The sequence below is a fragment of the Clarias gariepinus genome, chromosome 27 (genome assembly GCF_024256425.1).
Source record: "Clarias gariepinus isolate MV-2021 ecotype Netherlands chromosome 27, CGAR_prim_01v2, whole genome shotgun sequence".
NCBI classification, from domain to species: Eukaryota; Metazoa; Chordata; class Actinopteri; order Siluriformes; family Clariidae; genus Clarias; species Clarias gariepinus.
Genome location: NC_071126.1, coordinates 7,446,159 through 7,474,087, shown reverse-complemented (window position 1 = coordinate 7,474,087; position 27,929 = coordinate 7,446,159). Strand labels below are relative to the sequence as shown.

Genomic DNA, 27,929 nt, shown 5'->3' with positions numbered 1-27,929 from the left:
CAGAAGAATTCACAGCAGGAAACACGTAGCAGTCAGGATCTCCAGGCGCTTCAGGTCTCGGTCTGAGTCAGTGCTCTCACCTTAACCGCCGCGCTTCGTCTGCTTCGGAAACTTTCGTGCGTTTATACTCAGTGCCGACCTTTTTCTCAGTCCGGCGATGAGCGTGTTGTTGGCTTGTCAGTGTTTTTGTTACGTCGTAGCTGCCATACTTTCATATTCGACTCATTCATGCTGCGTGTGAACACCGGGAGGAAGCTCCAGCATCGCGCCGAAACACAGCTTTGTGAAAGATGAGGTTCACCGGCTACATGAGACTGCGCATCAGGGAAGCGCACGACCTGAAGCCCACCACTTTCTCAACGCGCCACACTTTCACCAAGAAGACCCCACAGCTGGATCCCTACATCGTGGTCAAAGTAGACAATTTTAAAGTGGGTCAGACAGCCATCAGGCCCAAGACTAACAATCCCTTCTTCGATGAGGAATTCTGCCCGTATATATGCGAGGGCAAAGAGCTAGAGGTGGCTGTTTTCCACGACACACCGATTGGATACGATGACTTCGTAGCGAACTGCACTATGAAGCTGGACAACCTGCTAACGTCATCCAGCAGCAGACAGACTTTCGAGGGATGGGTGAGGAATAGTTCTCATACTTACATAGAGTCATTACCTACCGACAAACAATATGTCTATGGGGCTTTACTGGGGGCAAAATTCTGGAGTCTAAAAGTACTAGGTACTGTGACTAGAAGACTACTAGATATGTTTAACTGAATGAATGAACATTGACACTTATGAGCAGTTGAGGGTTAAGGGTCTGCACAAGGGCCCAGCAATGGAAACTTGTTATTGCTGGGGTTTGAACCTAAGACCTTCTGATCAGTAGTCTAACACCTTACATTTACATCACGGCATTTGGCAGATGCCCTTATGCAGAGCGACTTTTTTAAATCTCATTATTCATTTAAGAGTTGAGGGCTTTGTTCAAGAGCCCAAGAGTAACTTGGAAGTGGTGTGGTTTTGATCCAGGGACCTTCTGATTAGTGGTCCAATGCCTTAGTTACCCCTGGGTTACCCCTGCCCTACATACATATACAGTACAAACACATAGGCCAACATAATGTACCACCTATTATTATTATTAGTAGTAGTAGTTTTTTTGTTTGTTTGTTTTAGACAATAAGGATCTATTTAGCGCTGTATAGTGTACCGTATTTTGCCAGTCAGCATAATAAGGGAAAAAAAAGCTTGGTTTACTACTGTGGAAACTTATACCTTTGTGTCATGTGGTTAGAGTACTCAGCATTGTAGTCCTTACCATATGAAACACAATGTGTTATATTTAGGAATGGAAAAATCATACTGGTTTTCATAAACCAATTTAGTAACCACTCAAATTTCCGTTTTATACTAAAGGCTGGGAGCAGTAAAACAGAAGCAAAATGCTTTCATATGAAGTGCCGTTTAAATGTTCACTACAAATGATGAAGTGTGAGCTTAAAATGTTTCATTGAGAATATTAGATTTAAATGTCTTCGTTTCATTCAAGAATGGCAGACAATCTGACTCTCTAGTGGCCCTTGTAAATCATGCCTGTCATTACACCAGAGTACATCAAAATGTAATCAATGTGTTAAAGCCCACTTAGTAAGACTATATAAGGGCTACGTTTTTTAATATGAAACCCATGCAGACCTCCAACTGTGCATTAATGCCCCGCACACATTTGTTTCATAACAATCTAAGCAAGTATGATGTAGGTGAGTGTTTGTTCCAAACATATTTGAATTTATAATAATAATAATAATAATAATAATAATAATTTTTTACAGTATATGCCTTTTTTTTAATATAATAGTACTTAGAATCAAGTTTCAGTAGAAAATCTAAATAAAAAAAAATTTGCTCTGATGTTGTTAACTAGGAATGGATTTAGACATTTTACTGACCAGTTTTTTTAAACTGCTTTTACTGAATTAATATTAAATAATAGTCTATAATCACTTATTGTCCAACAATTTCCTGAATAAAATAGAAAGTATGTCCCATTTATCCTAATTTCGTCAATTTATTTAAAATTAAAAATGAATGATGACTCCACAAATCATGTAAGGGGCTTATGTTAAAATAAATAAGTTCATTTTACTGCATATATTGTCCCACTGTTCTTAATACATTTTAATACAACAGTCATTTGCTAAGTTTAGTGGGTTTAACCATGTACCAAATTGTATTATATATTATATAATATATAATTATATATGAAGTCCATTTCTCCAGACAGATGGCTAAAAGCTAAATACTGTAGTGAAATATCAGATAAACTGTTATCTTAATGAATAACAGTAGCTCTTTATACATGACGTTGGCCAAGGCCTCATTAAACCCAAACTGTTTCAGGTTCTAAATAACACTGATGCACATACACCTTTTTGTTTTCCTGACTTGATTTAGTACCCTGGCATATTGACAGCATAGCATGTGTATTCAATACAGACATGTAAAAATAAAAACCTTTTTTTTTGCCCATACCCCTACAACTGCTATTGTTTCTATAGACTTTTGCTTCTGCTTCCTTTGTGAGGGTCTTCAGAGCAATGTTCATGCATTAACTAGGCCTTGCACAAAACCACAGAGCTGCAACCCCAGTACACGTCATGGAAACTCTGCATTCTTCAGCCACAGTGAGATATCATGCTTGCTTTGGACTGATTTTCACAAGTGTATTATATAACTTAATTTGTGAAGAACAAATCCACTTTCCCTTTTTTAGTAGTATTGTATTACTTTGCTTGTCTTTTATCCCCACAATTATCTTTGCCTACAGTTAGCTATCTTAGTATGTCTAGTTTTCCAGTTCTCCAGTTCCAGTTCAGTTATTATATGCATCTCCTTAAGAATGGCTAATGAAAGTCAGATGTTCATGAAGAAATTCCTTATCTGATCTAGAGTTTCCCTAGCTCATTTTATTATAATAAAGCTATGGGAAGCGTGTAAGGGTTATCACAATCAGTGGCATATTGATTAAAAAGTTCACATTCATTCCTTACCCATTCACATACCCATTTGGTTCAGGCTGCCAGGAAGGATGTAGTTATTCATGAAGTTACTTTTTCTAACCGTGCTGAGCAGAAGAGCATCTCAGTACATAGGTGAACGTGCAGATCAGTATGTTGTTTGTTGTAAACGACAATGGGTGTTTGGGGTCACTCTGGGTCAGGTTATAGTTGCCTGGCCAACTGACCAAAATGTACCTACAGTAAATAGTAAGGTCTAAATAGGTTGTGTATCAGCTGGGTAGAGACTGTTACGTTTGAAACTCACATGAGAGCAGTAGATTTTGAACTACTCAAACCAACCATCTAGTCAGTCAAAAACAAAGTTAAAGTCATCAATTTAATTCAAAGAGATCACATTTTTTTATATCCTGATCTGCGAAGTAAACACTGAACTGCGATGATAACTGAAGCTCTTTATTTATATCTGAAAAATCTTTTGCATTGCACAGCAGACACATGATTAGCCGATAAGATAAATGCACAGAAGGTGGCATGGTGGCTTAGTGTTATTCTGCACCTCCTCTGGTCTGCGTTCCTAGAGTGTCTACATTTTCTCTCTCTGCACGGTGGGTTTTTTTCTGGTTATTCCGGTTTTCTCATACAGTCCAAAGACCTGCAGTATAGGCTAATTGGCAGTTTCCGAATCACCTGTAGTGTAAGAAGAGGTGTGTGACAGGGTGTCTCCTACCTTGTGTCCTATGTTTCCTGGAATGACTCCAATCCCCTTTGTGATTCTAAACAGGACAGAAAATTAATAGATAACTGTATGTGCTGATGTTAAAGGTAAAGGTGTGCACTGAACTGGTAGACAAAGATGTCAGACTCTGTTATCATGAGCAGTGGTATGTAGTTGAACTAACCCTACTGGATTCCTATTTTTTCTCCCTATCTCACAAAACCGCATGCTTTTCAATCCAGACCACATATAGGTGCAACAGAGGACACGATTAGATCATTACGATAACCATCGAAATTTGAATGACAATACTGAAAGACACTTACGAACAAGTTAAGTTACTATGGACTTGTGATCTAATTTTCCACTTTGTCTTAGGACTTCTCAATGACTTACAACTACTAAAATACCAAAACTGTAAAATGTTTTTGGTTAGTAAGTAACTGATGTGAAATTACAGGGTAAAGTTTGCTGTAAAGAGTGATAAGTAATTTGTATTATCTAATATTATCTATATCATTAGTTGGGCATCATGCTTTGTTATATAAGTGAAAAACTAATTACTATCATAAAACATTGGTTTGTTACATAACCAATACCAATTTATACTATTATGGAGATTTCAGCTCACTCAAAAGTATCTAAGTACTTGAGTTTTGCAGAACTCTTACCTGTCCAACAACAGATTGAAATGCCAGCTGCTTCATTCATAGTTTTTTTTTTTTTCTCTTGTGTAAAAAAATTGGTTATTTTTTATTGGTTATGTCGATGACAAATGATTATGGGGTAACGAATTAGCATGACTAATATGCATAATAGGTTATTGTTAATTAGGAATGAAGTATTTCCTAAACAGACAACAACTGCTCTGCCTTTAAGCTGGCTAGCACTCCTTAGCTTGTCTTAAATTTCCTGCTTATTGGTGTAGCCTTTAGAGTAGCGTGAATGGGAAGTCAAGTCCATATTTTATGCTTGGGAATTTTTTTTTCCAGCTCTGAATATAATTCATGATATTGTTGCTGATGTAGTTTAGGAGTGTTGAAGGAGAGAGCCATCGAACAGGTCTATCTAGTTTAACCCCACATTGCTGCTTGTTCAGATAGTTAAAGAGACAGAATGAAAGTGTGTTGGGTTCAGAAACTGTTAGAAACTTCAGCATAAAAGGCCAGGCTTTTATACCTGTTTCAAAGCCACAGACTCGCAGCACTCAGTTTATTTACTCCTCACCCAAGTTTTGACCACATCCTATTTTCAGAACAGAAATGTCAGCTTGTAAAATGCCATTCTTAATGTTACCGTGGCAGAGTAAGCTAGTTTAGTGTCACTAAAACCCATATTATTATCCATGTTCTGAATCTGGAGCCAGAAATAAGAACACACCCTGGGTAGATCCAGCACACACACACACACACACACACACACACACACACACACAAACAACAATACTCCATATTCATTGATAAATCTTTCAGACCAACTTATTTATAGAAGCAAATGATTTAGGAGTAAATTCACAATGATTTATGAGTTTCATTTCACATAGCACCAATTACAAAGAGTATATAAAAACTCAACCAGAAATCAGTTGTGACTTCGTAAGCCAAAATAAGTAATGCACTGGAGAGGTTGAGATTGTCCTTTGTTTTGTATTCCTTTCGCCAGGTTAACCTGGAACCAGAGGGTAAGGTCTACATCTGCATCAGTCTTACAGGCAGCTTTACAGATGGTAAGTACCTGCTGCTCATCGGTTTCGGTTCTGCTTATACATACATACATACATACATATATATATATATATATATATATATATATATATATATATATATATATATATATATGTGTGTGTGTGTGTGTGTGTGTGTGTGTGTGTGTGTATACCTATTCACGCATCAAAATTTTCACTCTCTCAGTGTGGCCACTCCTATAGTCAATGATGTAATTATGCAGAAAATAGATCTGACGTCAGTCTGTGGTTAGATTCTAGGCTTAGAATAAATGCAATAAGGTTGGTCTGGCAGGTGTTAAATTATTTCATGAGTTCTGAAACTTATAAGATGCTAAGTCACACCATCGCCAATACACGCTCATGTACTCACTTGCTTACTGTTTGTTTTTCTTACTTGTTCTATCAAGTAGCAAGCTGACAACATGTGTTTAAGTATAGATTTAGTGTGAAAGAGAAGGTAATGCTAAGAAGTTTGATTTTTAAACAGAATCGATATTTGTGCACATTTGTTTCTGTATTTTAACTACAGTATAATATTGCTTAAGTGTATAAGTATAATATTGCTTAACAATTTTTTCTGAGTTAGTTTTTCTGAGTTAGTATTTCTTTTCCCTGAACCAGCCAAAATACTAACATCCTTTGTTAGTACTCAAATTTGGCTCGTTTGAATAGTAGTTGTCTTTACATTGGACTCTCTTATTTTCATAAAATAATTTAAAGCCACAGTCCAGTGTACCGTGTGATAAATTACTAGATGTAGGCCTGGTTAGAACAAATGCTGCAAATAATCTCACTACACTCAATTACATACTTACTTTCAACTATATAGGAAACATAATAAATATTCCATAAATATTTAAACAAAAATATTTAATTATATACTGAACAAAAATATAAACGCAACACTTTTGTTTTTGCTTCCATTTTTAATGAGATGAACTCAAAGATCTGAAACATTTTCCACATAAACAAAATAACCATATCTCTCAAATATTGTTCACAAATCTGTCAAAATCCGTTACGATGAAGAACTGGATTCAAGTCGAGACCCCAATGAGGACGACGAGCATGAGACTGTTTCTGACAGTTTGTGCAGAAATCCTTTGGTTATGCACTCCGATTGTTTCAGCAGCTGTCCGAGTGGCTGGTCTCAGATGATCTTGGAGGTGAACATGCTGGATGTGGAGGTCCTGGGCTGGTGTGGTTACACGTGGTCTGCGGTTGTGAGGCCGGTTGGATGTACTGCCAAATCCTCTGAAACACCTATGGAGACGGCTTATGGTGGAGAAATGAACATTCAATTCACGAGCAACAGCTCTGGTGGACATTCTTGCTGTCAGCATGCCAATTGCACGCTCCCTCAAAACTTGCGACATCTGTGGCATTGTGCTGTGTGATTCAACTGTACCTTTCAAAGTGGCTTTTTACAGGTGGCCAGTCTAAGGCACACCTGTGCAATAATCATGTTGTCTAATCAGCATCTTGATGTGGCACACCTGTGAGGTGGGATGGATTATCTCGGCAAAGGAGAAGTGCTCACTATCACAGATTTTGACAGATTTGTGAACAATATTTGAAAGATATGGTTATTTTGTGTATGTAGAAAATGTTTCAGATCTTTGAGTTCATCCTATAAAAAATGGGAGCAAAAACAAAAGTGTTGCGTTTATATTTTTGTTCAGTATATAAATAAACGTGCCTCCAGTTACTGTGCAGATTTATTTATAAATATCTAGGTTTTAAAGAGATTTTAAAATGTTATTAGATTACAAAACATATGGTACCTGAACTTCTATATCTATACCTAAATCTAAACTATCTATATTAATATTAATTATATTCATTTTTAAAATATTAAAATATATATTTTTTTTTTCTATTTTAAGGACAATATTTTAAGGTGTATATAAAAGGGTTAAACCGAGACTTGTGGACTTTTCTGGTAAATGAAGGCATAAGTTTGATTGACATTTACAGAAGATTTCAAGTATAGTACAGTAATGAGGCTCTTAGCCACGGTAAAACATTTAAATGGTGCAAATGTTTTTTGGTAGGCCGTACATCTGTGAATAACAGCTCAAGTCCCACTGCAGTTGTCCCTGTGAAACGTTCAGCAAGTGGAAACGTTCAGCAAACGCCTGATCCTTGAAAATATTCCCATCTCGGGACTGTGTGTGTGGAGTTTGCATGTTCTTCCTGTGCTTGGTGGGTTTCCTCCAGATATTCTGGTTTCCTTCTACAGTCCAAAGACATGCAGATTAGGCTAACTGGTATTCCTAAATTGCCTGTAGTATGTGTATGCCCTGCGATGGTGCCCTAAGTTTTCGAGGATATTCTCCAGGTCCCCATGATAAAGTGGTATAGAAGATGAGTGAGTGAGTAATTGAAAGCAAGTAAAAAGCTGCAGGATATGTGTTGGGCGGAGCCAAGTGACTAAATAAACAAATCAGAACCTGTGTTGATAATAAATGGTGTTTGTAGGGCTGATGTATAAAAGCAATATCACACACAAGGTCATTGTTGTTTTGAATATTGGCACGGCTTTGATATTTGTCACTCGGCCTGTGGTTTCTCATGTGAGTAATTTACCAGTTTAGATTCCATTAATTCACAGTTCTAACCATGCTAGTAGAGGGAGGGCATTTGCTTTTCTTTACACTGATGTGAGAGAAGAGTTAGTATCTGCTCAGGCATTTTTATTGAATGTGAGTGCTGTATAATACAGGGCCCCAAAACACTCCTCTTGATTTGCAATGCTTTTTCTTTACACTTGGGATCTAGCTATAGAAATAAGTATAGTGGTATCTTGGCATACAAATTTAATCCATTCCGGAGGCAAGTTCATAATAGTTTTGTAAGAAATAATGTTAATGCAGATAATCCGTTCCAGGCAGCCAAAAATATTACCATATTACCAATTTCCAACACTATAATAATATTGTTGCATATAAAAGCAATCAAAGACATGTAAATAAGATGAATAGACATTAAAACTCACTTAATCTTAATTTATTGATTCTTGATTCTTCATGGCAGTAGTTGGTTTAAAAACAAAACTAAAAGTGGCTCCCTTTTTTTCTTCCTGCCGTTCTTGCTAACATTCTCGAGATTCATGGGGCTATGTCTTAACTAAATCTTGCACAAAATGCAAAAAAAAGCTTGGTTTTCCACTGACGCAAACAAGTTTTAATCGGCTACAGGAAGTCACTCATATGCTGAAAATGCTTCATATGCAAAATTTTCATTTTTAAGGCAAACTATTTGCAAGGTGGGGCATTCATACTGTATGCGGAGGTACCACTGTACCACTTATTCACCCAATCACTCTAGTCTCCAAAAATATATAATATGTGAACTCTTCACATACCTACTGACAACCTGTTGTGGATATACAGTAGATACTTTTAAATACTGATAAATGGGTTTATCTTTGCACATGATAAACTTCTCTACTTCTCTAAGATAAACAAAAAACATTTCTATATGGGTCTGCAGTTTGTTTTTTTGTTCCCATGAGTTTCTTCGTGTCACGAAGCAGGTACGCCGCAGGGGCAGTTTAGATCAAGGTCGGGGTGCAGGCAATGTTCAGGCAATTAACAAACAACATGGAGAGGAGTAGGCAAGGGCAAGACATGGAAACCAGAAACAAGATCAAAAACAGAGGAACAATATACAGTCAAAGGCTTGGTAACAATTGGTATGCAAAACATAGAGCATATCCTTTGTAACGAGAGTGGTGTAAAGGTTCTTTTATGCCTTGTATGAAAGTGGCTGTGATTGGTCGTAGGTGCGCATAAGTAGGACAGACATGAATGTAAGGGATTGTAATGGAGGGAGCATTGTTTTCAGGCTGTATGCTGGGAGTAGGATTCCTGCGTAGAAACAACACATTGAAACGGCTGGCCTCTAAACATTTACCCAACTTTTGCGCAGTAAATGCCATATATTTACAGTTGTACAAATTTCAACTATTACACTTTTCCTTCTTTTCCCCCCAAGTTTCTCCCTAATTTCACCAGAGCTCACCTATTCCTCTGTAAGAGTGTTCTATCATCAGGGCACAACAGCTACCTCACAGGGAAGGTAAAGACTGCCACATCTTTCCCAACTGCTGCTCAAGCAATGTTGGGAGATGGCGAAACACACTTGCCCCATTGACTTTCATGACCTCGAAGACTCGGCAGTTAGCTAGTGTTGCATCAGAGAGAGTACGGCCAATCTGCTGTCTGGAGTCCTGGCTACAGATGGCTTAGGCATCACTCGGGAATTGAACTCCCCATCCTGCGGGATAATAGGGACAACATGTTTCCGTTACACTACTCAGAAAGCCACAGTAGGACTCCAGTGATTTGATCCAAATTCACACATTGCGTTTAGTTTCTGTCTGATTTCTGACAGTATTGTAGGGAGGCTACTAATTCAGGAGGCTATTAGTTCTGCATTTGACCAGGTGTTACATAAAACAAGACAGAACTACATGAAACTATACATTGTTAACTTTAACAATAACCCAAGACATCTTGAAGTGCACATGTGAATGTGTGTGCAAGACAGTAAGTTTCTACAAAAAAAAAACAGATGGACACAAGGACAGTGAGGTGCAGTGACAGTACAAAGGTATAGAGTGCTAAAAAGACATTACAATATAATACTCAATGTCATAAGTGCAAACATAAACTGTAACACACTGTTTGGCATAAATATCACAGGTCAATATGGTGCAATATTGTGCCACTGCTCATTGTTAGGTTTAGTTACTGTATCTTACTAAGCTTTTAGATTGTGGAAGCTTTGATTAGCCACGCCCACTTTTAAACAAAAAAGTTTATTACCATAAAGTATTTTCCACCCAAACATTTTGGTGATATGACGGAATATTGACGATTTTCTTGTATTTCATAATAAAGGTGTGATCACCCTCTATGTTATAAATTTACTGAAAATAATTTTTTTCCATATCTATAATATTGCTTAATCTTACTTTTTTTTCTGGTGTTTATAAAAATATGACCTGCAAAGTTCTTTCTAATATCACTCGATCTGCTTATACGATTTACATCCTATACATTCTTATATCTACCTATGCCTTTATATATTACACGTTTGAGATTATGACATTTATTATCTTACACAATATTGCTTCCTCTTTCCTCGCAGAACTTCTCTATTCTACCACATCTGTAGGTATACTGTATGAACTGTCAGCACACCCATTTCCTCCGGCGGTGATGCTTATTTTGTACTTGGCAAACACACAATATTAGATCTTTAACAGTCTCTCATTGATTTCAGATGATGCCGCTGTTAATGGATGGAGGACTCACAAGCAGTTAAGCAGGAAACGACAGCGTGCTTTGAGGAGGAAAGTGCACCAAGTCAATGGACACAAGTTCATGGCCACTTTCCTACGACAACCTACATTTTGCTGCCACTGCAAAAATTTTATATGGTGATCCTAATGACATACACACACACACACAAAAAAAAGTATAATTAATGCCAACATGAAGTATTGACAAAAAGACACGTCCTTTGAGTGACAAATTTTAGGAAATTGCATAGCCAGTAATAAATACCAGTGAACATAAAGTCTTTACGTGATTTCTAACATATATTTCACAAAAAGTATGCTAGTTATAAATATATGGTTTACTTAAGCAATATCACCTAAGAGGTAGTGCTGGTGTACTGAATTTCAGCATGTCATGTGGTCGTAGGTACGAGGGCAGAAACCCGGTTGCTTTCAAAAAACAGTCCAACAAACCATTTATTGTCAGCATTTTACGATTTTGCTCAGCTTGTGTTGGAAGCTAGGTAGCTTTGGAGCTTGTATTAGCCATAAACAAAACATCACAGGCAGTTCAGAGGCAGTCTGGAACAATTTAGAAGAAATAAATAAGTAGAAAGTGTTGTTAAGATGACATAATTATTAGATGTGTTTTTTTGCTGAATGTGCTGGTTTTAAATGAGGGTTTTGACAGGCAGCTGCTTTTCCGTCTTTTCAGTACTGCAGACCGCACTGTCCACACCCATGCTGACATGTGACACAGAGTGATACTGTACATATAGTTAAATGTCCCAGTGCTGTTAAGCTCTATCATCACCAATCAGATTACTCTGTCACAACTAACCGAAGCTGCAAAAAGGAGAGCATGTTTCTCTTAGTGTCTCTTAGTGTCTCTTAGTGTCTCATAGTCTCATGCTATTCGTTCAATGGACTCAGTACTAATAAGGTTTTGGATCACATTGAGTTGAGAAGAGCTCAATTTTACTTAAGACAAATTTAACACTCATTGATTTTTATTATTGTTTCTTATGATTTTTATTTTATTAGGAGCACTATACTAATACTGGATATGGCCTACCTTTGCTTTCAAAACAGCCTTAATTATTCCGGTATTAAAATACTACTCTGATATTCTGGTCCATATTTACACTATTGATTCATGCAGTTTCTGCACCTTCTTCCACAGCCCCAAAGGTGTTTTACTGAATTCGGATCCAGTGACTATTAAAGCTGAAAAACACTGAACCCATTGTCTTGTTTATTAACCCAGTTTGAGACAAACTTTTGCATTGTGATTATGGGGCATTACTCAGCAGGAATTAGCTCTTAGAAGATTATAAATTGTTGCCAGAAAGAGATGCACATAATCAGGGATGACTGATGGGGATTTAAAGGCTTAATGTTTGCCAAGAAAACATTCATCATACCATTACTTCAGCGTTCATTAGCAAGGACTTGTGCAAGGCAAGCAGGCTGTGCCAACGGATTTATGCCAAATTCTGACCCTAGGATCAAACCAGACTACATTTTTCCAGTATTCATCTGTCCAATTTTGGTAAACCTGAGTTCACTGAGGCATTAGATTTTTGTTCTTGGCTGACAGAAGTAAAGCCCTATGTGGACATCTGCTGTTGCAACCCATCTGACTTAAGGTGTGACATGTCTAGCCGTTCTCTGTTGACCTTTCGTTCCATCCATGAAACTGTTGCTCACTGAATGATTTTTTGATATTGCGCAATTCTAAGGAGTAAACTCTAGAGACTGTCGTCTGTAAAAATCCCAAAATGTCAGCAATTACAGAAATACATAAACCAGTCCTTCTGGTTTCACATTAGTGAAATTAAATATTTCTATTTCTGATGTGGATATTACTTAAAGCTCCTGACACACATCTGTAGGATTTCATTTATTTCCCTACTGTACATCATTGGCTAGTTATATCATTGCTGAAAGTGCAGGTGTTCCTAATAAAGTGTGCAGTGAATGTAATTTGGGAAATTCAGTATTAAAGATAAATTCACAAAAGAAAAACAATAAATATACTTTAACGGTTATAATTTGCATTATAATATTGTTTAGAAATATACATGTAAAAAACATATGTCAATGACAGTGAAAATGTGTACTCCTTACTTTCTACATTCTCTGCAACTTGTGATTGGCTGTAAATTTAAACTCCACCAGTCTTGTAATTTAGACAGTGATTTAAAACCATAATCTGGCTGAACGTCAAACATCCTGAATGTTTATCTGTTATCTCTCTCTAGGGGCGTTTTCGGGAAGCAGGGTTACCAGTGTCAAGGTAAACATCTTGGGAATTGTTCAGATTGTTAAAATACCCTAATCACCAACTTGATCCACAGTTGAAGTACAGGATCATAACTAGAAATCATTGTCATTAAACTCTTTATTTCAAACCCTTATCAATTATTGTTTCAATATGCCAGTTTGTACCTGTGTGGTCCATAAGAAATGCCACCATCTGGTTGTCACTGAGTGTCCAAAGCTGAAAAAAAAGGAAAATGAGGTATGGGCGTTTTGTTTCTGTAGTTTTATCTATATAATAAATATGTGTAAAATAACTCTAGCATTTCAAATATTACTCTTTTTTTTCTCATAGGGTACAAGTCAAGGTTTTAGCATAAACATACCTCATCGATTTCATATGCATAATTATAAAGTGCCCACTTACTGTAACCACTGTGGATCACTCCTGTATGGTCTGGTGAAACAGGGTCTTCAATGCAAAGGTAACGACAAAATGTCAATGACTGTCTTCAAATTCAATAACACTGTATTTGAAAGGTAACTAAATAGCACATTCATACCCGCTGTTTAAATATTAATTAAGTCAGTGCTGAACAGATATATATGAAGTTTTGGGTAAGTCATTATATGAAAGAGAGAAGAAACGCCGACACATGGACATTCATAATAAGGAGCACATACTGTATATTAGTATTTGCTACTTATTATGCAACATCTATTGGCAGGTGGAAGAAAACATTAAAATCCATGATAGTAATAGCTCGGTTGCTGAGATGTTGGACTTCTGATTGTTATAACATTAAATCCACAAAGCTGCACTCTGGATAAGGGCCTCTTTAAAACAAACTCCCATCGTGTGTGTGAGTAAACCATTTGTAATTTATTTTCAGGTTGTAAGATGAACGTGCACATTCGTTGCGAAAAAAATGTTGCTCCCAGTTGTGGGGTGAACAGTGCAGAGCTGGCCAGCAAATTGGCAGAGATTGGCTTGGAGGCAGGGAGACTCAGCAAACGCCACTCTAAGGTATAGCATCAGCTATATTGTGAAAATATCAGCCACCAGTGGACCATGAAACGAAGTAAAGTAAGCCCATGTGTGTTTATTTGCCTTTTTCACAGATAAGCACATCCTCAGGGAAGTCTTCAAGTTCTAGTGTTAAAAGTCTAAGGCAGTCTGATATGGCTTTGGAGGAGAGTATGAAGGTGGGGCTTGAGGATTTTACATTCATACAGGTCCTGGGAAAAGGCAGCTTTGGCAAGGTGAGATGCATTAAACTAACATGTACTTCTATTTATCAGATCAGCAAATAGAACTTAGAATGTTAAAAATAAACTATGAGTTTATCTTACAACCAAAGTCCAAGAATATTGTTATTACCTTTTTCAAGTCTGATTTGAATAAGGCATATGATATCTCACAGATTTATAACACGTACATCAAGAGACATGTTAGGCATAATGTTAGAGCTAATGTAGCATATTACACCTGAGAGAATCGGTAATATCAGGTTACATAAAAGAGGTTTAAGGCATTCTCTAAGCTACATACCTAGACACAACACTACTTATCCAACTTTACAGTGTAAATGCTATAGACAGTACAGTACTGTGCAAAAGTCTTAGGTGTCCATGGTTTTGGTACAAACTTTGTTATTGACTTTTTAAATTAGGTTATGAATTCATTCATTACTGAGTCAAAACAAAAACATTTCTGACTTTCAAACATCAATATTATACCACAAAAGTAAAAGTTACAGAAGAATATTTGTATGCCTGCCAGAGAAGAAAGCATATATATATATATATATATATATATATATATATATATATATATATATATATATATATATATATATTTATTTATTAAACAAAGACTGTACGTGGTTTTGCAGGATGCTCAGTACAACTTACAGTAGATTTTGTAAAATATGGCATAAATTATACCTGACAAAACAGGCTTCATGCCAAATATTGCTTTGTTTATGAATAACTGTTTACTGGGGTCCGTTCTTCGTACGTCGCTAACTCAGTTAGCTGGATTTGATTGTTGTGGATTTGTCCTGATCTTGGATTGTTTCGTTCTTCGATGCGCTTCTAGCATTTGTTGTCATAGCAACATATCCGTAAGCTTGAACCTGCTCGGGAGCAGGTTTATTTCATGTAAACAGGATTTAGCCTGCGCTCCTGGCGGGTTATGATTTGTTGAAATGGCGAGGTCACATCTGATTGGTTAAAGAGCACGACTGACTCACGTGGAAAAAGAAAAGTATATGCCCCCTGCCATGGACAACACACACACACACACATAATCGCTATCAAATATTATATATGAACATAAATTCATAGGTTTATTGTTATCAAATATGATATTACTATTATAATAAACCCTAGGCACGAGACAGCCGTCAAGACCATTAATACAAATTCGTGTATAATGTTTATTTTGTAACACATTTATTTTTCAGGGGTTTGTCATAAAAATATGCTATATATAATATTATATATTAAAAATAAATATTTTATAATGATAAATTGGACGAAACTAATTTTATTATAAAATAAACAATATAAAAGTATACATAATATTTCTATTTTTTTCATGTACAACATATTTATTTTCATATTGCCTATTTTATTTTATTGTCACATGTAATTTGTAATTTGAAAACCATGAACTTATAAATTTATGTTCTAATATAATATTTGATAGCGATTACGTAGGGGGGCAATCCATGGCAGTGGGGCATTTCAGCGCATAACACGTTATGACACGTTACAAAAAAAATTGAGCCGCTCTTTTTCCATTTCATTAACCAATCAGAGGGCTTGTGATCAGTGTTTCTATTGTCGATGCATATCGCCTTTTAAACCAACGCACGAACCCGCAATAATCCTAGACAACTCAATCCAGCTATACTAATCATCAACAACAGGTGTGCTCAAAGAACCGACTTAGCCAGATCGTAATTAGCACGATGATCTCATCTTAGATGTGTCAATTCATCTCGGATGTGTCAAGCGACGTACGAAGAACGGACCTCTGGGCTTTATATTTGTTTTGTATTTTTTTGTTTTGTTTGTTATGAATACATATTATCTTTATAAATAACAGAAAGATTTTGTCTATATGTTGGTCAGACCTCGCTCTTTCAATGATACCTTTACGTTTCATATATTCGAATAACCCGAAACCAGTCTCAGAAAATTCTATGTGTCTATCTGTCTGTCTGTCCAGCCAGATTTTGTCACAGCATCATGCAAAACTGTCTGGACATAATTTAAAGAAATTTTGGCAGTATTTCGGTATTTGCCTAAAATTAAACCTGCGCCATAAATAAAATCAAAAAGCCGAGACGAGGTGAAGTTCTGAGCAGATATATGCCACATTGGAAAATGCACTTTTTGACAGCGTGACTGTCTTTTCCCATAAATGACGGATCTGTTAATACATACTATAATTTAAAATACATCATTTTAATTTGGACAAAATATTATGATCATTAATTAATGATTAATAATTTTTATTCATATATAATAATTCTTATTTATATATTGGCCTAGTGGAATAGCTGGATTGTATCTCCAGACAACCTCAGTTATTCCTATAGCTGGGATGTGGATTGTGTGATTATTTCTGTTCCCTTTATAAAGTGCTTGAGTTTTTTCATGTAATATACAATAACCAGTGTTGGCTGGTGGTTTTCGAAATTAGGGAAGCACAGGTGTCTATTACTCAAGTACATATCTCAAATCATATGTGTGTGTGTGTGTGTGTGTGTGTGTGTGTGTGTGTGTGAGTGTGTGTGTGTTCTGTTTTATCTTGTTTAATTCTTTGCCTCTCCTTTTTAATGACTGAAAATGTAGTGACAGTTATAATATACAGGGAACAAAATATTCAACAAGCGTTAATCTCGTATTTCTATTTGTGTGTGCACATGTGAACAGGTGATGCTGGCTCGCATGAACGATGATGAACAAGTGTATGCTGTGAAGATGCTAAAGAAGGATGTCATACTCCAAGACGATGACGTCGAGTCCACCATGATCGAGAAGCGAGTGTTGGCTCTAGCCCACAATCACCCGTACCTCACACACCTGTACTATTGTTTTCAGACTAACGTAAGTACCTAAAGCAAGCGAATGTCAAACACAGATCGTGCACAGCAGTCGGAGAATTTCCCTACACTGATGCATCACATTTGGTTTGACAATTAGCCGCCTAATTAAAGTGAGTGTAGAGAAAAAGAATTGCTCTGCTGTGAATGGAAAAGTCTGTAACCCCTGTTTAACCCCTCTGTCTTGCATGCATGCATGCTGAGATCTCCAACAAAGTCACAAAGTGACCACAGTATTTGCAGTGGTTGAAGGGTACAAAACGTTCTGTCTGATTTAAATTACTATAGTATTCGTTTAAACAGGTCAGGAAAATTAATTCTAAAAATGGCAGTAGAAATTAGTAGTAAAAGTAAGAGCTCACAGCTAAGCAGATGTGTGACCATAAGAAAACCAAGGAAACCACATGTTAGTGATACACGGCTACACTTTGCATGAATACTGAACTTTAGAGCAATGGATAAAAGGTTGTGTGGTCTAATGAGCTCAGACCGACCTTGTTCTAGAGCGATGAGTGCATCGGGGTAAAAAGGGAAGCACATGAAGCGATGCACGATGCATCATTATGCATGGTGGCCACAGTACAAGCCTATAGAAGCAGTGTTATGTCAGGGGCTGCTTTAGTTGCTCAGGTCTAGGCTTAACAAAGTTATGTGGAAATAAAATGAAGTTAGCTGATGACCTGAACAGGCATATTCGAATGGAACAGGCATATTTCATTAACAGTGCTGAGATTCATTGGCCGCAAATTGTGGATGAGCGGCTCTGCGAGCATGATGGATGATTTTGACACATTGCATAAGGTTGTCAAAATAATGGCATGGCCAATGCAAGTCGTAAGGTAGTGTACAAATTTATGTATGTGGTGTGTAAATTTGGTGTGTCTGCATAACTACACTTTTTCACGAAAGCATAATTTGTTACGACAGTGAAGCACATCTAGTCTAGTCTAGGCTCTCATGTAAATACGGTGGATTCTGGTTGTAAAACACTAGGGAATTCCTGTAAACAAAGGTAGTTCCTTACCGGCAGTCATCGCCTTGGTGACGTCTTTACTGGTAATAGCAGCAATTCTGCGTTAAGTACCTGAGAGAATTGTTTTATAATGAAGGGAATGTGCTCTAGTGTGTTCCGCATTCTGAAAAATGGACAACCATGTTTAGTCAGTAGATGGCAGCACATTATACATTTTCAGTAAGATTCCTCTCTTCTTGGTAAACAGCATGTGACACTGCATACCAGGCATAGATAGGCTAAAAGCATGCTTGTTCTAGCCTGTGCAACTAATGAGGAAGATAAAGGTCATAAGCACTGATATCATCTCTGTAAGCATATTGTCATCCAACTATCAAACCACACGAAAAACAACAGGCCAGAAAAGGACCACAAAGTCATTACCATAAAATAGTTATTTAACTTTGTTCTAGTACTGAAAAAAGGAAATACTGTACTTACTGCACATAAAAACACCAAATATTCTTTAGTAGTAACATGTATTTTTGTATTTTTGCTACATACACTGCTGGCCGAAAAAAAGTCACACTCTAATATTTCATCTTTTACTTTGATTATTACTATGGCATCATTTAGTTAGATAGGCTTATGCAAGGTCACAGCATTTATTTCAGTCCAGAGTTGTATTACTTTCTCTCCAAGATCTTGTATTGATGATTGGAGAGTTGGAGTACTGTGTAAAGTCTTCTCCTGCACGTCCCAAAGATTCTAGATGGGGTTATGGTCTGGAATATGTGGTGGCCAATCCATGTTAGAATATGATGTTCCATGCTCCCTGAACCTCTCTTTCACAATTTGAGACCGATTAATCCTGGGATCATCAGGTTAGGTAGTAAGCTGGGTTCTTAAAGAAGCATCTTTGTCATGACCACAGGATGGGTCTTCTGACAGGGTTGGTTAAGAAATGAGAAGTTATTTATTGCATCATTTAGGGTAAAAAAATTAAAAATCCTGTTGCCAGCTGAATCGGCCAGTGGAAGGCTCTTAACTATTTGTTTTGTTAAATCCAAGTTGTGACATTTTTTGTCCGGGCAGTGTGTGTTTTAAACAATTATTTCCTCCTTGATTATTATAGGCTTATTAAATGTTCCTGTGTCACTCTCTCTATTTGCCAGGACCGTTTGTTCTTTGTCATGGAGTTTGTGAATGGTGGTGACCTCATGTTTCACATCCAGAAATCTCGGCGGTTTGAGGAGACCCGAGCACGGTTCTATGCTGCTCAAATCACCTCTGCTCTTATGTTCCTCCATTCCAGAGGCATCATATACAGGTCGGCTACTGATTCTTCATAACTTTCCCTTTTTTTTCCAGATGGGTTCAGTGTGCATATCTGAAAGTTCGGAATTATAGCTTATAGTATGGACATCAACTGCCCATAATAAATGAATGAATCATTGACTGACTGAATGAATGAATGAATAAGGGAACACTGAAATTGGCTTAAAACTTATTTGTGCAAACATCACGAGTTATTCATGTACAGGTGTTTTTTTTTTTTTTATTTGCCCTGTTTGTTTGTTTAGGCATGGTTATGTTTGTACCTGTCTCTAACAAATGTTACTGGCATAGACACACCCCAACTGATGTTTCAGACGTAGCTATGTAATCTACACTCCTACACTCCTCATCTCTTGCATGTGACTTGCTCCATCTTGTAAACGTGCTTAGCTTCCACTCGTCCAAATTGAAAGACCACAATAATACAAGCCCAAGTAGATGACAGTCCATTGTCTCTAGATTTTTTGAAAGGCCTCTGCTTTTTCAACATCATTAGCTTGACCTTTTATTGGAATGTTTTTATTACCATTCATTAACAGCCAGCCCACTGCACTCGCATTTCCTAGGGCAATTTAGAGTAGCCAGTACATTATATTCAGAGTAGCCAGTACTACTGGCACATTTGTTAAAGGCTGAGAACCTAGGGGATACCCACACAAAAGCAGTAACCCAATCTCATGATCAGAGGGGGAAGCTTAGAGCTGTGGCAAAACAAGTGATTAAACCCTTTCTATACAGGAGTTTTAAATGTAAATAAAAAAAAACTTTTTTATTATCCAATGCAATTTACAGTATTACCTTATGTGCCGTCTCTGTCTATTAATTTCTCTTCTCACTCAGTGTCTTTTAACATATACACGCACAGTAATTTTATGTCGACATTATGATTCTGAAATATTACACCTGTTAATAACAAGTAACAAGTGGACTACTGTATCTTTACTAAATATCGATAAAGTTAGCAATGTTGCCTTGGGAGATGCAGAATGGATTTAAAAAGAATCACATTATTATCAGTAAAAACATATTCTTTAGGTGGACAGCTCACCTTTAACCTTGTCACCATGTCAACTATAACACTGAATTTTAACTGAACATTTCAGGGTAATGATTATAGTAGGTTCAGGATTATTGAGCTTATTATAGTAAGTATACAGTTGCTATACAACTCCTCCATAGAGCCAGGTTGATCTGACAAAAAAAGTGAACTTTTAATGCTTGTAAAGTTTTTGCAGTTTTGCAATACTAATGACGTTTTGTATGCATAGGACACAAAAGGTCTAATTTGTTGTTTTGGTAATCTTTCACCAAGAATTTTATGTCATCTGGCGGTCTTTGTAGTGTGGCGAAGACAGATCTTACAAATGTACATATATGAACTTCAGTTAGGCTCTCTTCAATATCGCTCATGTTCGTTCTACTTTTAACTCAGTTAAAAAATGAAAGCAGGAAGGAGGCAGGAAATGCAGTGCAGTCGGCGCGATCTGCCTCGCTGCGTCGTGAAGTTACTTTTCTGGGCATGTATACGTCAGGGTACAGCATAGACTGCAGCATAGGGTGCACAGCACCTAGGTGAGACCTACCGTAATGGCGTTAACTTCCATAGAGTTATTATTACATACGGTGCATTAAATAATAAGAACCTGCAACAAATAATTTTATTAAACTTTCACCCAGTTCATAAAACTATCTAACAAGATTGTCCATAACTTGTGAAAGGTCATTATTTGTGATCTTAGTTTCATCAATGTTTTCAGTTGTTGTCAACCAATCATACAGTGCTTTGGTAATGCATTTCTTGTACGACACACACAAGATGAAAAGCCTGGTTTATACCAGACAGCTCTCTGAGGAGGCACCGAACACCACAAACACTTTAGATCTGTTTAAGCTGCTTTCGATCATTTGGATCATGCATGACTGCTTGAGTTGTTGATAACGTAATCTACCTATTTCCTGTCATTCATCTATTACTAAATGTCTGTGACACAGCAGTGCAGCCGCAACTTGTTATGCTGTGCAACTGAGTTGAGCTTGTCTTTTCTGTTGTTGTTGTTTTTTTTTTTCTTCAAAGCATATTTCTGTGCACAATCTGTCTACATATCACATCTGTCTACAAATGATCCAGTAGTGCTGTATAATATACAGGTGTTTTTAGTAAATAAGATGTATGCTGTAATTTGTGGTTTAGTCTACGTCAGCCGACTATGAACTCGATTCATTTTCAGACTTGTTTTCCTATGGTATGCAAAGATAATACTAGGGCTAGCCTAAAGTTAGATTTTTCTTTTTTTTTTTGGTTAACTGAGTGGTAATTGACTAAACATGAAACGACTAGTCAGATGATTCCAGGTTATGATTAATGCTATTACTAAGAGTAAGAGTGAGCTTTCACTCAGGAAATTCCCCCAAATATTAATCTATTATACTGCAATCTTCGAAATATTCGGACTAATGTTAGATCCCCTGTAAAAGCTTTTCTTTAGGGAAATATTTGATATAATAAAGATTCCTTATTGCTTTTGGTTTTTGTGTTGCTTGTTTAAAAGGACGCCTGTACTCTCCCTGCTGTCACTAACCCCTGCTCCCACCTCTGCATCACTAGACCAGCAGGAAATGAGTCACTTTCCAGGGCTATTGCATCATAATTCTGCTCTTGAAGTTAATATTTGTTTTTAATGATTTTTTTTCCTATTACAGCGTAGTGTTTCCTTGTTTAAACATTAATACAGTATTTTAAAACTAATAATCATTGCTTTTATCCTTGTTAATTATGACTGGTCTATTTTGCTACCAATGATCTTGGATTGGGATTGGAGACTCTTTAATCCAGTGTTAATCGCTCTTTAATCTACTCTCAGGAAGAGGACTAATAATTCTCCTGTGGCTTGCTTTGTTTAGAGCTTCAGAGTTTTAGAGTTTTCTTCGGAGGACAAAGCAGAATCCACTTAAAGACATATTGAAATATAATGATGTTATGTAAAATTTATCATGAATATTATAATACTTATATTACATATATTATATGATAGATTATATATATCCTTTTATTGAATCACTGGAATATAAGTCTGTTTAATATAAGTGTGTTATTTAGTGTATTACTTGAAATGAGAGATCATACACAGAGATATACTATATTGAAGGATGTCAGGTAACACTTTTGCAGGCTGGAATAACTTGGCACTATTGGATAAGTCATATTAGGGCACTGGTTTATTTGACAGCTAGATAACAGAAAAATTTTTTAAAAAAATAGCTGTTTTAGATGAGACCTGTCCTTGTCTCTCTCCCTCTGGTTTGTGGTTAATTCTGGGAATAGTTACTTTACCAGACAGCATTGCGATGCCAGCAGTCCACCACTGTAGACGTGAGAAACTACACGGTTTTGGCCTGCATGGCAATATGGAGCTTTCCACATTTTTTTTTCATCTGCTGAGCTGGCTGTCTCCTAATCCTGACTTCAGTCCTAAAACTTGTCTGGGGGATCAACAAAGTATTCTCCCTTATTTTTTGTAGGGCACACTTATTTAGGTGCAACTGTGCTGGAACATTATTCTGTTACTATTTTTGAATATCCTTGAATCTTGATTTTTCAATCTTTGTTTGGAATCTCTGTAGTCATTCTGTCATAAGAATGATATTTCGTGTTCCCTCCTCTGTAAGCATTCCAGTTTCTTTGTGGAATAAATTATATTGTGGAATAAACACATACAGACAGTTTGCAAACAGGAAGTGAATCATTCTTGCACAGCTATTGCCTCATAACCTGACGAGTGCATTTAAGGTATATTTTAAATACGATGGGTGTATATTTAGTGCATGATGTATTCAGTACATTATAGCCCAGGGTAATTCTTTTCTCTCCATATTCAATAGTCCAACAGTGGCAGCTTGGCAGTATTGGGGCTTGAATCCCTGGTCTCTTATCAGTAACCTAAACCATTAGAGTCACCGCTACCCTATATTCATTGTACACTTTGTATGGAGAACATCACAATGCATTCCTTTGGACAAAAATAAGATAAGGATCAGCAGCAATCCTGTTTGCACTTGCACATCAAAGTGTTGTAGCTCTATTTGCAGTATCATACAGTGCTTGAAACAAGGATTTTAATCATTCTTTATGGTTTATGTAATAACGTAGCAGTAACTCAGGCTAATCCTTATTATTACTCATATTTCTATATTTGTTCTGTCACACTATTGTAAATATTATCATACTGTATATGCAGTAAAACTTCTGTATATATACTGGTGTAGGGACCTGAAGCTGGACAACATACTACTGGACAAAGATGGGCACTGTAAGCTGGCAGACTTTGGTATGTGCAAGGAAGGGGTGAAGGATGGAGGCCTGACTTCCACCTTCTGTGGAACACCAGACTACATTGCGCCAGAAGTAAATATTTATCAGAAGTGACGATAATCTCACTGTCTGTTTACATATCCGCATACACATAGCTTGTAATAGATGTGCAGTTTTGCATAGTGAATTCTGGTGTGTGTGTGTGTGTGTGTGTGTGTGTGTGTGTGTTTTTTTTTTAACTCTTAGATCATCCTAGAGGAACCGTATGGTGTGTCTGTGGACTGGTGGGCTATGGGAATCCTACTGTTTGAGATGCTGTGTGGACATGCACCCTTTGAGGCAGAGACAGAGGATGAGTTGTTTGAGTCAATCCTCCGGGATGAGGTGATTTATTCATCTTGGCTTAGCAACGAGGCTGAGCACATCCTCAGAGGGGTAAGTTAAACTCCTACTGTGAATGTAGGGTCAACATGCTTAAGATTTAGTCAGACCATTTTTAGACATGTTGGACGTGGTGCCTGTAAATCAGTGGAAAAAATAATGATAATGATGATTTGCAGCATCCAGTCTGTCAAGACAAGCAAGTGTTTCAACTTGCCAGTAAGCGTGGGCGAATGTGTTGTGGGGTGTGGAGGTCTGAATTCAACTCAAAACAACCAATTACTTATCATTTTATCTTTGTATCACTTATCAGTCTACATTACATCTTTATTGTTTGTTTACTTTTACTTCCAGTTACAATTCTGTACAAATGAAACAATGCAGAATTCCCCTTCTTTAAATCCGGCAGTTAGTGTTATGAATAACAGTCCTCTTTTTTGTTCCAAACTGAGCTTGATTTTGCATGTGTGAATGTGTGTGTGAATGGACTGGCATCCCAGTTTCTGGGATAATCTCTGAATCCACCACAACCTTGGCCACTCTTAAATTTTCAGTATAATACAAGCAATATACTGGACCTACAGTATGAATGTTAAATAGGAAGAAATTGTAAACTGCTTTGTGTAAAAGCATGTGATCAATGAACAAATTTTTTGTCATTGTATCAAGCTTTTTTAGGAAGCTAGGGGCAATGTACACTGGGACCTTAAACAACTAGTCAAATATTTGTCTTTACATTCTTTTGTAATTCAATTTGCATTACGAATTTGAATACTGGCAACAACTTGAGTGAAAAGGGAATCTTGTCTTGTCTGATTTTTGCATTAATGACAATGTGGATTCGAGTTTTTGTGGAATCCTATGATGTTTTTTTTTTAGATTGCTTCAATCAGAGTGTTGTCTGAACACTTGCTACAAGAGCGTTTAGACATGTGGAAAGTCTGACCTTCTGTACGAAGCAATAATATTACACGTTTGCATGCATGTAAATAGGTGTCTAAAACAGTGCTAAATCAGACATTCTCAGAAAGTCTCAGACATTTAGACTCCATCTTATGTATCGTACTACAGTTCTGGACACTGACAGCTGCTGCAGAAGATTGATTTACATAACCTCTTACATAAGCTCAACATCATAACGATGTAAATATTAACACCAATACTGTACTGCACCATGAAGGCCGTTATCTGGTGGAGAAAATTGGACACAAGGTCAAAGTCAAAGGCCTTGCAGCTCAATATTTCTATTAACAGAACAATCCTATTCCATAATATTTATTAAGTTAATATGGAGCCATGAGTTATGGGAAATAGGCCCACATGTGGTAGTTAAGAGCTTTGTTTTAGGCCAGTTATATGATTAGTTGCTAGGAGACCACGATTCCATAAGAGTTATGGCCGTAAGGGTTTGATCTAGATCACATAAAGACCTTTGGCCAGGGTGAGTTTAATCTATAGTTATTTAATCCTATTCCACTTTAGTAAGGGTTTAAAATCTGGGCCTGCATGGATTATCCCCTGCAGCATGCGACTGTACCTCTCTGTAAGGTTCAATCCACACAATGTTTCCTTTTGCATTTTGTTTCTGTTTAAATCCTTAAAGCAGTTTTTGTTGACCAGACACTTTATTTTTGGGGGTTCAACCTAGAACCTGTATGCATTCTGTTAATTAAAAAGAAATAATGAAGCTGGAGTTGTGACTTGAAACACGTATGATATTCTAATTACTTGTTTCTGCGGTTAAATGCTCTTATAGGGGGGAAACACAAGCTATCCCAGCAACAGAGTAAACAGTAATTTTCCTGGGTGGTGCAATGTCTTCAGTTGCTTCAGTTTCGTCCGTAATCCTGTATGAAAGCAGTTGCGCAAGGGTTCCTCTTTGATTTAGGGTTAGGAAGGAAGCAGTCTCCTTCTGTGTGTAATAAAATGTCCTGTTTCTAAACGTTTGGGCCAGCACAAAGGTTAAGAGTTTGACCCTAGCTGACCTACTAGGAAATAGTTCATCCCTTTTATCTGCCTCTGTGGTTTACAGTCCCTACACACTGAGCCTCCAAACATAAACTGAAGTCAGAATAGATTGCAGAATTTACTAACAAGTACATACTGTATTGATCTCCTGCAGTTCCTGACCAGAGATCCTTCACGTCGACTAGGCTGTGTAAAGTGGGACGGAGGGGAAAGGGCGATCACTGATCACGCTTTTTTTAGCGACTTGGACTGGGAGAAGCTGCTGAAGCGCGAGTTGGAGTCCCCCTTCAAACCTCGAATAGTAAGTGAAGCCAGCCAGCACAATTACACCTCTTTAATTACATCACCAGGATTGCTATTTACAGCTGTGCTATGCCATAACATCTTTAAGTGTTAATGGTGACAGGAGTATGCTTTATGCTGCTGACTGGACTAAAATAGTTCACTGCTTTATTTATAACCCCTGCCCTGTTTTTGCCATGTGCTGTGCAGAAATCTTCAGAGGACGTGAACAATTTTGATCCTGACTTCACCCAGGAAGAACCCACCCTCACTCCCATAGAAGAAGCACTGATCCCTGTGAACCAGGAGGACTTTAAAGACTTCTCATACACAGCTCCCGATCATCTGCATGTTTGACACACAAATATGTATATAGTACTAATTTATACTTTGGGTCATACATGAACTATCTTCAAACATGGTGAAACATTAGTCCCATGAACACTGCACGTGTTTATTGGCATCCGACAGTACAAATGTCTGCCTAGTTTGATTTACTTTGCTGTACAAACACACCAGAACACATCTTGCATATTTAAATCCTGTTCCTTTAGAATCACTATTTTGTGTTTCCTCTGCTTTAAAACATGCGATCAAATTGTAAAATAATATTTAGTGCAGAGTTCCCAAGAGTAGGATTAAGAACTGCTGGTTTAGCACCGTCCTGTTGGGACATGCCATCTGTCAGAGGACTACCTGAAGAGTTTACTATGATGAAGTGTTTTAGAAAAAAAATAAAAATAAATCAAAGACATTGCTTGGAAACGGAGCATGCACCAAAACATAGCTCTCTATGAGTCTAGCTCTCTATAAGTCCATATAATATCTGTAAATTGGCGTGTGTGTGTGTGTGTGTGTGTGTGTGTGTGTGTGTGTGTGTTTTCATGCTTATGTTGCTTGTCTATTCAGCCTTCAACATGCACTGTGAGTCTGGATATAAGGTGGATTTAGTTCATGCACACTGTTAATGAAATAGATTTTCATGCAAATGTCTTAGAAACACTGGACTGGACTCCTTAATATGAGTCACAATGTTAGCACTGTACACTATATCTTAACTGGAAAAAGTACTTCATGAAGACTTCTTGTTATAACTTGACTGACAATCTTGGATGTCTTATGTATACTGATCTGATAAGCCATATCAAGTGCTCTTAGTATAAACAAACTAAATAAATCATATTGCCTTTTTTTTTACATTGCCGTTTTAATTCACTGACCACAACTTGATGGTAGTCATATTTGGAAGCAAATAACACTTTCAGTACTATTAATGGTGATAGTTTAAGCAGCACAGCAAATAACAGACTCATACTGATGCCTTTTGTAAAACGTGAAACAATTGAGCTTGTTAAACAATTGTAGCTTTATTTATCATCATAGCAGTCTGCCAATCAAACGTCCTCAGATCAGATCAGTTTGTATTTTCCAGTTTCTTGGTAGCATGACAAGCTGTGTAAAAAAAGAGTGAATGCTAGGCAAAAACTTCTATAGCTGCTATAAGGTAAGTGATAACAGTACTGTATGTCTCACATATGTTTTAGAACATTAAAGGTAACTATGAAT

General features: G+C 37.1%; 1 protein-coding gene across 1 annotated transcript; it reads left to right on the top strand.

Annotated features, from left to right (window-relative positions):
- Positions 1 to 27,929, top strand: prkchb (protein kinase C, eta, b). Its single transcript, XM_053489022.1, has 14 exons — positions 1 to 635; positions 5,400 to 5,463; positions 10,756 to 10,912; positions 13,018 to 13,052; positions 13,198 to 13,277; positions 13,371 to 13,500; positions 13,909 to 14,042; positions 14,138 to 14,278; positions 16,964 to 17,137; positions 19,261 to 19,415; positions 23,687 to 23,825; positions 23,979 to 24,167; positions 26,236 to 26,382; positions 26,574 to 27,929. Exons 1-14 carry the CDS (start codon positions 291 to 293, stop codon positions 26,718 to 26,720), a joined length of 2,037 nt encoding a protein of 678 aa, XP_053344997.1. The 5' UTR covers positions 1 to 290; the 3' UTR covers positions 26,721 to 27,929.